General features: G+C 39.0%; 1 protein-coding gene across 1 annotated transcript in view; it reads right to left on the reverse strand.

Moving 5' to 3' along the window:
* The window catches only part of PREP (prolyl endopeptidase), a 111,607-nt gene that overhangs the window by 70,162 nt on the left and 24,314 nt on the right, over positions 1-17,131 (reverse strand). The window contains exon 7 of the mRNA XM_074923200.1: positions 14,556-14,661. Coding sequence (XP_074779301.1) covers positions 14,556-14,661 — 106 coding nt within the window. The remainder of the gene's footprint in view (positions 1-14,555; positions 14,662-17,131) is intronic.

The following is a 17,131-nucleotide window of genomic DNA, read 5'->3' on the forward strand; positions in this document are numbered from 1 at the left end:
TACAGAAGACAAGTTTGATAAAATAGCTACTAAAAAATTGTGCCTTATGATGCTCAGCTACTGGGAGAATGTGTGTGTTTGGTTTTTTAAAGCAATACTTAGCAATAGATAACTTTTGTTATAAGAGTCAAGGCCTGAAAACTCTGCTTGCAGTTTGGCAAGATAAATAGGGAAATCTGGAGTCTTGAGTGAGGGATAATCTTCTGGACATGAACCCACAGTGCTGCCCTTCCTGACACAATGTACAGCTGCTACACCTCTGCTACTGAGATTGCATAAATCAAAATTAAACTGTATTAGCTAGTTCAATGGCTGACAGAGCGGTGAAATCCTGACAAGTCCCATAATTTTAAATTTTCCCTAATTTTTCTAATCCCCACGCCATAAGCAACCAAAGAGGCAAACATGAAGGGAAACACCCCCACAGCCACTCGAAGCAGAGTATAGCAAGGGAGTTTCCCCAAAAGCTTAAAGAACAGCCCAGCTGTCTTCTCCCAGGGGCATCTTCTCCTACAACACTGTGAATTATGACTACAGGTATATAGTCTTGATGAATGGAGTAATTGAGAAACACTTTGATATGAGATAAAGCTTTTTTTTTAAAGTGTACTTTGTTAAGTTAGTTGTAAACATAGAATTCCAATTAGTAGACCTGGTCATTTCTAACACAAAGAGTTTCTGTGGTAAAAATGAAGCTGCAAACAGTTAACCTGTCAGGATTCACGAGGTGCATGTGGTAGTAGGGTAGCAGGAGAAACAATATTCCCTAAACCTCTTACCTTTTCAGACTAATTTAAAATGCTCATAAAAAATAGCTATGTATTTGTCATAAATTACTTATCACAGTGATTTTCTATTCTAAAAAGGAGTATTCTTGGCACAAATAGTTCACAATGGCCCACTTAAAAACCTAGCAAACAACCTGAATATTTGAAGAGGAAAATGACTCAGTCTGTATACAGTATAAAGATCGTGAAGTAGGGGGAAGAGAACCATGAAGAACATTTTAGCTAACCTGGGAAGCAGAAACAATGCCCAGATGGTCCCTGTAATGTCCGTGGAAACAAACAGAAACACTGCTGTATAGATTACCTTCTGGGGAAAACAAACTGACAAGGATTATTACAGAATATTGCACTGCAAGTTCAATTGATCTATGGCTGTTGACAAAATATCATGAGTAATCACACATAATAAAGTGGGAAGGGCTATCTGACACACTTAAAATTTCAACAGTAGAAATAAGCAAGTAAAATCCTTTACATTTCTTAAAAATTTAGTAATAATCTACTCCCATTTATTAGGTGTGATTTCCACTCTTGAGTCAAGAACATTTCCTGCCCAATACAGGGCAAGTTAACTTCCACTGGTGCACAGTCACTGAAACACATCGAAAAAAAATATCAGTGAATGAACAAGATACAACTGCCCTCAGCACAGCAGAAGTACTAAAATGTCATGCTTGCACAGTCTTTAATGATACCATTATCTCCTCACTTATAATATAAAGGGAGTACATGCAAAGAGAAGCCACAACTCATGCTGTGCAGAAAGTTAATGAAATGAATTAATTCAAGATTACTAATGAAATAACGAAGTGGCAAATATTGGGCAAACCATGTTTCACAAAAAGATAAAAGATAACTTGCGAGAAAGTTAAGCCAGAAGTTCCTGAATCTTCCTTTTCAGCCTCCAAGATGGAAAAACTGCAGATTTACTTATTTATTGTCTAGATAGCCAATAGAAACAGTATAGGCATGTAATTGAGCATAAATATGGAAAAAGGTCACAATTTAAGGAGACATTAAAGGTTTTACAACTTTGGTTTTTTCAATTGGATATGCTTATCCTGTTGAATTAATCTTTTCAAAACAGCCAGAAACTAATTTAATTAGAAATAGAAAGGAAATCTTGCTATTAAAATATGCTACATGTAAATAAAAGTAAAAAGGAAAGACTACGCATTCCTTCCATCTGTTGGGGAAAGACATATCTGAACTCCTGTAAGCCTGTTATGGGCTATATTGTGTTGCTCAATAATTCCCACAGTAGCTGACTCATGACTGAATTCAGTCATCTTCTGAGTTCTGTCAGGCAGATATTTGATAAGTGTTTTTCATTTCCACACATGAAACATAATGTTTCATTTTACATTTCTCTTTCCTTCCTTCTTTTCCCAAGATGAATCCCTGCCCTGCTTCTCCACTCTATCCTTCAAATTTAAGCAAATAATTGAACCAGATACTGTGTTGCTGAGGGAAAATGATGGGGTTCTTTCGTCTTTCAGACCAATAAAACAAAACTTCACTCTGAGCAAGCAGGTCTCTTAACATACAAGTAAAAAAAAATTTAAAAAGTATCACATATCTAATATACACTGTTAGAAACAAATCCCCCAAGTGAGCTAGCCAACCTTAATTCTAATAACCCTCCCCAAGTGCAGCGTATTTACTCTATTGCAATGTAACTTTCTAAACTACGTCTTTATATATAAATTCAGAACTACAGGAAGCTAGTTGATACTAGACTTGAAATATTCCACAAGAGTATAACCCCCTCCTATACATCCGTGTGCTGAATTCTGATTCTAGATCAGCTAAAACAAGCCTCCAAAGATGAATAATGAAAAACTGTATCATAATCTCTATACATGACAGAGAAGACTTAAAGTTATATATGCTTTTATGAAACCTGCTACCGCTCAACCTCTAATTATATCCAGTGTAATACTGCATGGAATTTTTCAATATTTTTTTCTTAAGGCCTTCTTAAAATGGGAAAAATTATAAAAGCAATTACTATTTCTAAATAAGCTGTACATCACACCACCAAAGGGATCCAAACTATGAATCATTTCATGGCAACACAAATGTCTTTCACTTAATACAAGGGCCTCAACCTAGAAACCAAAACATTACTATTCGAGGGGATCGAGTGCACCCTCAGACAGTTTGCAGATGACACCAAGTTGGGTGGGAGTGTTGATCTGCTCGAGGGTAGGGAGGCTCTGCAGAGAGACCTGGACAGGCTGGAGCCATGGGCTGAGGCCAACTGGAGGAGTTTCAATAAGGCCAAATGCCGGGGGCTGCCCTTGGGCCACAACAACCCCCAGCAGCGCTACAGGCTTGGGGAGGAGTGGCTGGAGAGCTGCCAGTCAGAGAGGGACCTGGGGGTGCTGATTGACAGCCGGCTGAACAGGAGCCAGCAGTGTACCCAGGGGGCCAAGAAGGCCAATGGCATCCTGGCTTGTGTCAGCAATAGCGTGGCCAGCGGGGACAGGGAAGGGATCTTACCCCTGTACTCGGCACTGGTGAGGCCGCCCCTTGATTCCTGTGTTCAGTTTTGGGCCCCTCACTCCAAAAAGGACATTGAATGACTCGAGCGCGTCCAGAGAAGGGCAACGAAGCTGGTGCAGGGTCTGGAGCACAGGTCGTACGAGGAGCGGCTGAGGGAACTGGGGGTGTTTAGTCTGGAGAAGAGGAGGCTGAGGGGAGACCTCATCGCCCTCTACAGCTACCTGAAAGGAGGTTGCAGAGAGCTGGGGATGAGGCTCTTTAACCAAGTAATAAGCGATGGAGTAAGAGGGAATGGCCTCAAGTTGTGCCAGGGAAGGTTTAGCCTGGATATTAGGAAGCATTTCTTTACAGAATGGGTTGTTCGGCGTTGGAATGGGCTGCCCAGGGAGGTGGTGGAGTTCCCATCCCTGGAGGTGTTTAAGAGTAGAGTCAGCTTAGCACTGAGGGATATGGTGTACTTGGGAACTGTTAATGTTGGGTTGATGGTTGGACCGGATGATCTTCAAGGTCTTTTCCAACCTAGACAATTCTGTGATTCAGTACGAGAAGAGCTAGCAAAATGTAACATGCCTATAAAATGTCTGGGATAGGAGTAGTTTAGTACCTTGATTCCCTTTACAGTCAAGGGAAGCCCTCCCTACCTTTTGTTTTGCCCCATCTAGACAAGTGAAGCTGGATCTGCCTACACAGCCTTCAGCCTTCCTGCTACAGCCAGGATGCTGCTGTAGAGCAACATAATCAGTACTTTAAGCATGGTAGCTTCTACAGTGGTAGTGTGGCTTTAGTCCTTAAGTATATTCACATGCACTTATTTTTACCTGCTGCTCAAACAGTATTTAAATTGAGGTATCACAAGGACATTTAACAGGATAAAGGACAGTCCTGTAACCACTCTCTTGTTAGATTTTAAAGGACAGATCAAAACAATTGTCATAGGAAACAGGGCTGTTAGTGGTCTATTACAGAAGGAGGCAAAAAAAAAAAAAGGAAAGGGAGGTGGGAGAAAATAGCAGATGACCCAAGTACAGAATTACTATAAGACCATTTATAATAAGCGTACACCTTCAATTTTGTGGTGCATTCTAAATATTAGGTCCCTTCCATTAATTACCATCTCTTTTTTCTCTCCTCATTACAGAGCTGTAGTCCAACGGCTGGCACATTTGACATAAGCTTTCTTCAGTCAAACAACTTAATCCAGTAACCAGTTTAGTCTGTATCATCTTAAAATGGTCATCTTCTCATCTTTCAGTTGCAAATTCAGGCTACTTGTACAGGTCTTTCCTCAGCAAGCATCTCCAGGATGTAAAAGCATCTCAACTGAAATAATCAGAGCCTCTCCTCTTCCTAATTTAATACTACTTCACCTCTTCTTTAAGGTAATTAAATTGGCATTTCACTGTCAAATTACTCTATCCTTAAAACATACAAGAAGCACCTGTATCAGATGTGTTGTCTGCTAGATCCTAGGCTACCTCTAATATCCTAGTATTTTCTTCCATTTTTTAATTTCCCTCATTCCCTCTTTGCCAGTCAGTACAATTTCTGAAATAACTAATACTTAAATAGTCCAGCAGCTAGTGTTTTGGGTGTTGTTTTTTTTTTTTTTTTCCTAAAAGATCTTCTTTCATGAACACCTGTATCTTAATCAGATCATTTTCTCTCTCACCTCAGCTTTGTACTTTTTTCAACTGCCACAGGAATGTTCCTGTTTTAATTTTTGAAAGTGCCTTTCAATTTCGTGGTTTTTCCTCTTTCCCTACCTTTATTTTTATGAGCACATGAGCTAACAGCCATAGGCACCCTCTGCAGTCAGCACAGAAGACCAAACCTGTCCAGAGGACTACCTGTATCCCACATGAATTCAATTATCCTCAGAACTCTCATTTCACACAGACTGTTTCTGCATAATAGCTACAGAGCGAGCACAGGAACACAGGAGTCTCAGCTAATGATCTAAACAGGTAAATTCAGTCCATCATCTCCTCTAACACATCTAGGGTCTGGAAGTGATTCTCACTTTATTTCCAACACAGAATTTGGCAGTGACCAAATTCCTGCAGTACAGCATAATGTAAGAAAATTCATTAACCATCTCATCCACCCTTTGGATCTCACAACAGCTGATGATGCAAGTAGCTGTCGGATGAGCTTAATGAACACATGGCTTAAAGCAACGTAGCCTCATTATTACATACCCAACCTACATCTCAGTTAATAGTCCATCCAAGAAAACCAGCATACAAATTTAAAACCAAACAGAACTGCCATATTCATCTACCCTATACGTCCTTTAAATCACATATTACCACATCAATACTATGATATTCCAGTGCATTTTTCAGTTATAGCAGCTGGACTTTATTGCAACGCTGAGAACATGCTTATCTAACGCACTATGAATTGATCTATGACTTACAGTTGTCACCTCTGGGAAAAGTCAGAACAGAAAACAGGTTAAGGAGCTCTCTAGAAACCTAGCTGTGCTTATTGCTGCTCCTTCTAATCCACAAATCAGTTCTGAAACTGTGCCATCTCAGGTCACCACAATAGCTTGCGATGACAAAGCCCTGCTGAACATTATAACAATTTGGGTAAACAAACGCACAGGAAGGGTGCCTCTTAAAAAACTACGAAGCATAAACATAATCTTGTATGCAATGAAGAGACACTTAAGTCTCTGAACACTGGAACTAATGGAACCTGGCATACAAATTTATATAAAGTCAGTTGACATTTTAACTCATATTAAGATTCAGCATAAGCAGAGTCTCAGAGAATTCACACAGAAGAGAGCTGTTATGAATGCCACAGTTGAAGGACAAATTTCATTCCCTTTCATGTATCTGACAATCCACAAGGGAGAGAACCTTGACAAAAAGCATCTTAAGTCTAACAAAAAATTTCTTCTGAAGCCTTCTCCACATCTCAGGCATCCGTAATATTGTTCATCCGAGTGAATCTTCAAGGTATACCAAGATCAAGTTTATGCCATAGCCCTTCATTAACAGGTTCTCACCTCTCACAGGCCACCTGACCTCCTTGTGATAGTTGTACCATGGAGACTCCTACCTTTTCATCAGAACTGATAGAATTTGGGAGGCAATGGTTCAAAAAACAAAGTGGGTTAAGCACCTCTTATTTCCACAGAAACCAGGATGGAAATAAGGAACAGAAGACATCCATTCACATTCATTAGAGAAACCAGTGATTCAGTAGGTATTCTAGGCTATCTCATCCTGTCCTACCACTGTTATTCATCTGACTAAATGGGGCAAAAGTATCCTTGCAGGCTGACCAACCTAGTAAGAAGAGCTTTACACTAGAAATGACAGAGGAGAAAGACTCTTCAACAAACAAGTAAAGAAGTTGTGGATGGGGAAGGCAAGCCAAGAGCCTGGGTAATAGGAACAGAAGGGACACAGCAATCCACAGAACATAGCTGAAGTGTAATCCTTCCAAGCACAGGCATGTAAAGAAGGACATGCATGCAGAACAGCCTCATGGAGAAAGCACTCAAACCTGTACTGGGGAATCGGCATGCTTGCATGCCTGCCTGAACCGCCTCTACACACAATACAGGGAACAAACAGAAGGAGTTAGAAGTCTGTGTACAGTTTCTGAGCTATGACCTCACTGGGATCAGAGACATGGTGGGATAGCTCACAGGACTGGAGTGCTGCAATGAATGGATGAAGGCTTTTTAGGAAGGACAGACTGGGAAGGCAAGGAGGGGAGTTGCCCTTTATGTGAAACAACAGCTGGAATTCACCGAGCTCTGCCTTGGGACAGGGTCAGGAGCCACTCAAGAACTTTATGGATCAAGGTTAGCAGGCAGACCAACATGGGTACTACTGTAGTGGGTATATGCTATAGACTTCCTGATCAGAAAGAAGTAGATGATGCCTTCTCCAGACAACTCAAAAAAGCCTCATGTTCACAGGCCCTACTCCTTATGGTGGAAATTTTAACTATTGTGATATCTGCTGGAAGGACAATGCAGCAGGGCTCAAGGAATACAGGAGAATTCTAGACTGTCTTGATGATCACTTCCCAAGGTGGTCAAGAAGTCAAATAAAGGTGCTCTGCTTGACCTGATACTTACAAACAAGGAAGAACCGGTTGTGCATGTGAAAGTTGCAGGCAACCTTAGCCGAAGTGGTATATCCCAGGGATTAGTGGGTCCAATACTCTTCATTAATGACCTGGATACTGGAAAAGTATGCACCCTCAGCGAGTTTATAGATGACACTACTACTGGGGGTAGCAGCTGATAAACCGGATTGTTTTGGTGCCAGAGTGATCAGGACAGACTGGTGAATTGGGCTGAAGAGAATCTCATACCGTTCAACAGGAGGAAAAAAAAAGAAAAAAAAATGAAGTCCTGCACCTTGGTAAGAATGACCCCAGGCACAAGTACACACTCGGAACTGTGTGGCTGAAAAGCAGCTCTGCAGGAAAGGGTCTCACAGTCCTGCTGGACAACCTGCCCACAAACCACCAATCTGCCCTTTGTATCAAAGAAGGCCAACAGCATCCTGTGCTAAGAAGAATGCTACCAGCAAGTCAAGGAAGGTGACTTCTCTCTACTCAGTACTAATTAGGCCACATCAAGTGCTGTATCCAGTTCCAGCCCCCCAGTACAAAAAAGGGTACAGACTTACCAGAACAAGCCCAGCACGGGGCCACAAGCATAATTAAGGGACTGAAGCATATAAGATAAGAGGCTGAGAAAGCTCTACCTTTTCAGTCTGGACAAGAGAAGGCTCAGGGGGGATCTTATCAATGTGTATAAATACCTGATGGGAGGGAATAAAGAAGAGGGAGTCAGACTTTTATCAGTAGTGCACACTGACAGGACAAGAGGCAATAGACACAAAAAAGTAGGAAATTCAACTGGAACACAAGAGAATACTTTTTAACATGGGGTGGTAAAACACTGGCACCAGGTTGCCTCAGAGAGGCTGTAGAGAACATCTGTAGAGATATTCAAAACTCAGTCAAGACACGGTCCTGGGCAACCCATTCTAGCTGACTGGGGTGAACTAGATGATCTCAAGAGGTCTCTTTCAACCCAGACAATTCTATATCTCACAAATTAGTGCTTGGTGAAAGATATCAGACATGCACATAAAGAAGGAAGGAGAGATGAAGACCATCTGTTAAGTTTACCTCTGTTTCCTTAAGACAACTCTTACATAGAAATTACAGTCATTACCGTCATACTATATATATATCTTCACCATTCCTGACTTGTGAACACTGCTCCTTAAAGGAACATAACTTTCATTCAGGCAAAACGCAACTGTATGGCTTCCTTTCTATCACTCAACATTGCCATCTCCTCAGCTTTTGAACAGTTCAGCTGGAAACTCATCACAACAAAGAAGTCTATACTCAGTGTCAGGTAATCCACATCCCTGGCTGTGGAAAAAATTGACACAGAACAGGCTGCTGTGTGAAACCAACCTGGTTATATATATATACACATAGGTATATAAGAGAGAGGTAGGGCACAGGCCTGAAGCAGTGCTCCATGACTTCTGCACTGTTTAACTGCTACCACATCCCCCATCACACTTTTAGTCTGTGCCAATTAGCAGATGGTATGCAGTCAGGGTCTGGGGGAATCATTTGCCAAAATTATTCCCAACAGGCAAATTGAACATAGTTATGGTATCTTGGAAGAAGAAAGCTTTGACACAGAGGTGAGCTCTTGGCTCAGTATCAGAGTACAGGCTGTGGCCATCCTGCTACTGTATAGACATAGCCCCTGAGTTACGCTGGCAGCATACCAGGAGTGATGAAGCAGTGGGAAGCCTGAACACACGCATCGATCAGACAGAAGATCTGAAGGGCTCAGGACTTCCTGCAAGAGGATTGGTACAGAGAACACCACAAATACAAACTATGGCTACATTACTCTTCCCTCACTTTTAGTTGCTAATTCTGTGCCAGGTCTCTGTTTCAGCAACAGCAAAAGGGAGAAGAGGATACGTTGACTGGGACCTTCATGGAGGGGTGCCAAGTATTTCAGAAAACACAATATAAAGGGTACAGATACTCTGATGTAAGATGGGAGCTGCCTTTTTACTGCCTTCAGTTCATTTTTTAACCTGTGAGGATAGCAGTAATTAATTATACTGCTTGTTTGTAAGACTTTGAGATAATCTGTTTAATGATTGCATTAGAAGTGTTATTAGGATAACTGGAACCCAACTGTCCTGGAAATCAGATTTTTTTCAGTTTTGGAGATGACTGATGATTAAAGGGCACACTATGAAAATGTACCCCCCTATTCTTTACAGAGGTTACATATATTTTCTTCTGTTCTCTCACCGCAAACTAACAACAGTGCTTTTCAGCTTGTATTTTCATTTTCTATAAAAAAAGAAGGAAGATATTGCCGAATTGGAAAAGATGAAATTGTAATTATGAACTTCAAAACACATTAAATACTGAAAAATCAGATCATTTGGGTCCAACTTTGGAAGAGACAATTACTATTTTTTCACTGTTTTAATGAATGAGACTATTAGATAAAGTATGAAATAACAAACATTAATAAATTCTATCACTGTACACACTATGCAATGAAGACATCTCTTATTTCATTCAAGGAATGGTGCTGCTGATGTGTTATTGCTAAGAAATTTCTTTGCAGAATCATCACTGCATAGAGCAACTCAGTACTTCTTTTTGGGTAAGGCTGGATCGTTTTCAAGAAACTACATTTTTCAACCTGTCACATTCCTATTGATTCATTTAAGGCTTCAGCAGACCCTGGATTGTGAACTCTCTGGAGGATTTATTCAGTACCTCCAAGGCTAGTTTTAATCTTGAGTCCTAAGAAAATCGAAGTTTAACTACAAACAAGCAACTATTACTGCCACATTAACCCTCTTCAGAAATTAAGACCATCATCAGTACAGTAAGTTAAATGCTGAAGTGTGACACTAAAGTAGTTAACTTCAAAACTGCAAAGCATACCTCTCCATAACAAACAGGCAAGAAGTTAAGCCATTTGCAGTTTCAGTAATATTAGTCTGAATGAAACTGATAGAAGTTACCATCAGCGCTGCAAAAAGATTCAAAAGTTAAAAGATCTGATGGATCTTAGGTAAAACAAATAAACCACCAATTTTTAAACACAGTAGATCAGGACACACTTGGACCTAGGTCTGATGCAACTTTTTGGTTGTCTTTTATTATCCTGTCCTGACATCCTTCTTGATGAGACATTATGCACCATTTTCTAATGTAAACTTTTCCACAGGTATAAAAGAAGAGGAAGTTGTTTAGGGAACGTGCAAGCACACACATTCAATGTACCCTGCTATTCTCACTTCCTCCACAAATTTACATCTAATCTGCAGATAGAGGAGACTTTCTAACAGGAAAGACACACTTTCACATGTCCCATCTACAAGAAATTCTTTCAGCTTTTTCAGAAGCAGTAAGTGTTAATAACAGCATTTATTTTCAGTTTTCAGAATTAATTTTCTTTGCTTTTGAACCACCAAAATATACAGAGGCATAAACAAGTAATTGCACTAATTGTTTAAAAATCAAACTATTCCACATTACTTTTCTTAAATCATGAAATATGGGTATTTATCTCCCAGTAAAAAGACATGATTCTCTATCTTGGGAATAAACTATTGATCTATAACCATAAGAAATTGCATTTCACAGCTAGCCCTGCAGTTTTCTTGCAGACAACCACCTGGCATTTTGAGACAGCCTATATGAGGTTGCAACACTGAACTCCTTGACTTCTTCACAGCCATTTCTTAGCAAGTGGGCCAAATAAGCAGCCTTTATCATTGCTTATCATCTCTAATAAACAGTAACAGAATTACAGGTAACTTCACAAGGCCTTAATACATCAGAAGAAAATGAAATTCACCTTTCAGTGGTCATATATGTGGAGTATGAGAACCTGTACTTTTTCATAAAAATTGTTTAAACAACCAAGAAATTTTATTTCCTCTGTCAACGGAAAAGAATTCACTACTAACAATCAAAAAAAAATCAAGGAAGTTGTCCTTAAGTTAGTGAACATGACATTCTGTACTAGGATTTTCAGGTAGTAAGTCACAGATGAGAACCAGTTCTTTGCATTTTTTTGCAATTCTAAATAACAAAAAGTTCCTCAACTCACGATTCTGCATGTAGCATTTCAAATTATGCAGCAGTGTATTTACTTTGGGACAAAAAGTATTTCACAAAAAAGTTCACAATTACATGATTGAAACATTATTTTATAAACAATATACACTACAGAGCAACTTTAAAAAAAATCCATGGAGATGTGTCGTTCTGTAATTAAGGTTTTGCCACAAACTTCGCAACAATCAGCATCTCATCCATTAACTTTTGCTTAGCAGTTGCTTTTACTTCCTCACAAAGAAATAATGTGGTATAAGTAATGGATGTCATGCAAAATATTACTGCCATTTACCTTTCTAAAAGGTCTCATTGCCTTTTGTGTTTGATGCCCTCTGAATAAGTCTAAAAAAGTTTGAGACTTGAAAGATCTAAAGCATAAGAAGAAAATTTTCTGACAAACTAGCATATTCTTGGACAACCTGGCTTAAAAAGAGCAACGAAGGAAGAAAAAAAATAAAGTGCCCGAAAATCTAATTATTTATCTATATCAAGTACCACCTAGGACACTGGAAAAACCACTAGCTATCCTACTTTTCTTTCCTTTATATTTTTTTTCACAACTAAAATGAGGTATTCTGAACACTAGAACAGATTTCTGAACAAAGAGATCATTGCAAACAGGTCAAGTAAAAAGGCTCAGATTAAACATTCAATAGTTCTGAAGGAAAATAGCAAGTACTATCTTAGATGTCACCAAAGGTACAAGGTGTACTCATAAATAAAGTCTGTTCTAAGAGACAGAAGGATAATGTAATACATTTTAAAAGTACAGATGCTTTTCCAAGGCATTTGATTCTGCTAACAATTCATAACAAGTAGTATAGTTTGACACTTACATAGACCATTGTACTGAACACTGCATTCTATAGACAGCATAACAAGAGCCAGTATTTCTATCTCATGGTTTTGTTAAGAACACGCTTCTGTTACACATAGTTCTCTAAGCATTGCTTAATCTTAACCCATGTGAACATACCTTGAGATATTACTGAGCAGTCTGCACAAATTGCCAGTTAAATGCAAGTCTTAAATCAAGAAGGAGACTTGCCATTAAACCCCACTATTCTAGAGCTGCTTGTTTACTTACCTAAAACAACTTACATAATACAATTTGGCATTCATTTCTCCTAACTTCACAAGCAACCTCTTCTACACTTGTCCCAGAAAAGGGCAAGTTGAACTGAAATTACACCTCCTGTGGTCTAGACTGATAGACAGAGCTAAGAATTAATCTTACATATATTACTGCTTGCTCAACTTACTGTCTCTGGCCACCAAAGGCTGAAAGACCAGTGGTTCAGGGTGTTTACATCTGAATGTTAGTCTGCGCTTACTAACATGGAGGTAGAAAGACATGGGTAAAGATAAGAGTCTTTGTACTGAAAATGCATTTGGCAACTTAGTGAGAGAGATAAGGAGAGTTCTTAAGTTTCTCAAATAGAGAATTTGTGCAAGCAAATTGTTACAGCTGGATCTTTCCTTTTATAGGCAAAAAGGGAGAATTTGGCGGGACAGAACAACTCTCACCCAATAACAAACATATAGTAAGGCAAGTCAAAGACTGGTTCAGAGAAAAAACTTTTTTAAAGAAGCATTTCCAAGCCCAGAAAAGGTCAAGCTGTAGGTTTACCTTATGCCAGGTAGTACAAAACTGAAGCCTCATTATCTCATTCATGGTCTTTCAAGGATCAACACTAGTATTCTCTTCAAGATTGTCCAGTGTGGGGATGAATGGGAAGGTGAATATGGGAGAAGAGCTATGCTTTCTGTATTCTATCTCTAGCTGAAAATTGTCAACTTGAATGATGATGCAATTTATCATTTATGGAAATGCTTCACTGTACTAAGCAGTTTTATCTATGGTTTTATGTTTATAAAGTTGCATGGAATGCATCTGTAATAATTTTGATTAGGACTGTCATTCTCTCCATTCAAGAGGACATTAAACAACTAGTCAGTTGTCCAAGACAAGCTTAGAAGTAATTAAGAAATAGCTTTTATAAGATAGAGTGACATGTCCAGAAAACAAAATTAATAATCCCCCAGAAAGGAGTATAAAACTGTTAACTATCATCACTAACACTCAACTCACCAAAATTCAAAATATTGCAACTAGGACTTGTTGATGAACTAAGGGAAGACCACACAGCCATGTAGTGCAATCGAGTGAGGGAGAAACAGAACTATACACTCCGTACTGCAGAGCTGCTGTCAGTTCTAATCATGCTCATAACCCTCAATGGCAACAGAACAAGCTTCCTGAGATCCCGTATTTAACAAGGACCTACTACAGTATTTATTCTGTTTCTGAAGTTTTTGAAGACAGAAGCTGCAAAGAATCAAGAAGAGCTAAGTTGTGTTCTACACAAAGTACATATTGAGGAAGAGATTTCAATAATCCAATACTCTAGAAATACAAAACCACTGCTCATTAAAACAACTCACTATGCCAACCATCAACAGTAGCCATGTCAAGTAAAATACCATACCTTCAGCTCCTACCATTAAGGCTAAAAAACCAAATACACAAAAGCCAAAGGCCAATCCAACTAGAAGGCAAGGAAGGAGCATTTTACGCATGTGTATTTGAAATATGAGTAGGTATTTCTATTGCAATAATGATGCTAAAAGCAAAGTTATATTACTAAAATGTTAGAGGATTTTTGTTCGTTTCCCAGTGGGGAAAAAAAATGTTACTTGTAAACCAGGTACTTTTTTCAAAAAAGGGAGATCAGTGCTTGAAGGCAGACACATTTTAAAGTGTAAAAAAAAACCCCACAAACATGGAAAAGCACTAGTGGTGTAGAAAGAAATGGAACATACACTGATAAGGCTGGTTATTATCTCTATTTTGCCGTATGACCTTTTAAACAAACTACCTAATCAAGAATGGAGTTTTCCATCTATTGATACATAACAGAAAATGGAATGCTAGCAGAAGCAGTACATGTTTTCTCACAACCTCTGCATTAGAAAGAAAAAGGTTAAGCAACACACATATAAATATATATATTTAAATATAAAAGTAATTCAAGTCTTACATTGTCTTACAATGAAGCAAAACTTACAAAGCAAAAAATCACATACCTGATATACCCTGAGACTCTGTCTGTAGATCACAGTACCACAGTCTGTTCACTGGATCACAGCCTTCTCGGATAGACAGCAAGACATATCGACCGTCATCTGATATCTGTAAGTTACAGAAAAATCGAAGACAATTCATCCTCTTGAAAAAAAATCCAATTTGAAAAGTTAGTTCCTAAACCCTTAGCAAAAAATAAATTGATGCTACAGTTAGCTGAGTGAACAGACGTGTATGGAATATGAGAACACATCAAGAACCCACACATCACTTATATCAACAAATAACATAGGTATAGTCTGCTGACATTTCATGAGATCAAAACCAAACAGCATTATCTGTTTATTTCCACTGTGAATTAAAAAACAGAAAGTTTATGATTATCAAAAGTATTCCAGTTAAAAAGGTGTCTAAATGAGTCGGGGAGGTAACTGCTCCACCATGGACATCCGTGGGCTGCAAGAAGACAACCTGCCCCATCATGGTCTTCTCCAAAGGCTGCAGGGAAATCTTTGCACCAGCCCCTGGAGCACCTCCTCCCCCTCCTTCTTCACTGACCTTGGTGTCTGCAAGGTTGTTTTTCCTCACATATTCTCACTCTTCTCTCACAGCTGTTGTGCAGCAATTTTTGCCCTTTCTCACATATATAATCACAGAGGTGCTGCCAGTATTATTGACGGACTGGGCTTTGGACACTGGCAGGTCCATCTTGGAGCTGGCTGGCATTGACTCTGTCCAACACAGGGGCAGCCCTGGCCTATTCTTACAGAAGCCATCCCTGCAGCCCCCCTGGTACCAAAACCTTGCCACAAAAACCCAATACAACAATTAATGCACAGTACTAACTTGAGATATCAGTAACTAAGAATGGACTCGGTATAAAGTCTAAAACTACAACCTGCTGGCAAGAACAAAAAAAAACCCCACCCAACAGAAAACCTCCCACCAAAACCACAAGCCACATTAAAATTATCTCACAGTCAATGTCTTCAACATGGAGGAGTTTAACTGAATCCACTATGTTGAATATAAAGCTGTTTAGTCCTGTGATCAACTGGATTGCCAGGCTCCTACTGAACTACAGTACTCAAAAAAAGAACACTCCTACATCAATTAAAACATAACTTCATGTAGCTCAATAGAACTTTCTCAAAACCTGTGCAGCAGACACTTCTGGTGATATAGGTGTTTCAGTTTCTCTCTAGTCACTGACTATAATGTCAGCATTCAAATCCAATGTTAAATTGTGCAAGACGGTGGCTTTTGTCCAAAAAACCCTCAAGTTTTTTGTGAAGATAACATCAAAACTTCTGAACTTCCAAACTCCTTTATCAAGGTATCAATTCCATGAAAAGGAATGTTTACCTCCCCTCCCCAAAATCCTATGAAAATAAATGGAGCCCAGTAGTGATATGAGAAGGATCAGTGACATGTATCTCATTGAAAATCAGTTAATTTGGAATATAATTATTAATTCAAGTATTTTAAGAGATGCAGAGATGTACCAGGACTGTACCTGCTCAAAGGAAAAACTGTGCTGCTGAAACTGCTAATGATTAGTGAAAGAGGCATTTATCTCAGTCAAGTCTTCATTTTGGTCCCTGTTAAGTTCTCCTGTGTAACCTGTCAGCTAAACTGAACCTATAGAAGAGTTCTCCACTAACTTCTTAAAATGGACCTTCAGTGCATCTTACAGGTCAACATAAACTGACTGCTGCCTTCTCTAGACAAGGACTCCTCACCATGCTTCTTCCCCTCTCTAGTAACTCCAACATGGTCAAATGTTAGAGCTGTGAATATCCTAGATATGCTGAAATCCAGGTTCATCAAATGACTCCAGATTCACACTCTTGGTGAATTAAGCTCTGTAAGATCATTTTGCTGACACATGCACACTTCTACACACACCATCACAGTACTATGTAGACAGCAGTAGAGTGTAATCAAAACAGTACCTGTTATTGGAATGGAAAAAACAAAATTTATTTGTTCACAATGGCAGGACAGTGAAAACCATCAAGTTGGCACTCAGCATATGGCAAACATGCTTACTCTGCATAGCTACTCTGTCCATCTATTTTTTAAAAGCAAAAGCTGAATACACACTTAATACTGTTTTCACAGTCTGACATCCTACAGAAAAAGATTACCTGAGTGGTAGAGGTTAGCTCTGGATTTCTGATTGCCTTAAGGTATACACTAAAGTCCATCTCAAAGGTGGAAAAAGGCTGGCAGCTTACTCCATCTGAATGACAGTCACTTAATTCACAGCAGATTTTCCCTCAAGTTCTCAAGTGACAGAATTAATAAGGTGTCACAAAGCAGTATGAAATTTCTTAAAAATTATTCAAGCCTGTAATTTTAAGGGTACTTTTGCTTATTGTGGCAAACTAAATGACGCTTACAGTTTTCATTTTTGTAATTTTCATTAGGCTTACAAACAGAAAAAAAATTCTAATGTTGCTATTAAATCAATGTTATAAGCTACAACCACATTATAATTTTTCTGAAGCTTCTTGGCTTGCTTTTTCACATGCATCTACACACACAATAAAATTTCCAAAATGGCGTCTGCTGG

Source organism: Athene noctua, chromosome 1, assembly GCF_965140245.1.
Source record: "Athene noctua chromosome 1, bAthNoc1.hap1.1, whole genome shotgun sequence".
NCBI lineage: Eukaryota > Metazoa > Chordata > Aves > Strigiformes > Strigidae > Athene > Athene noctua.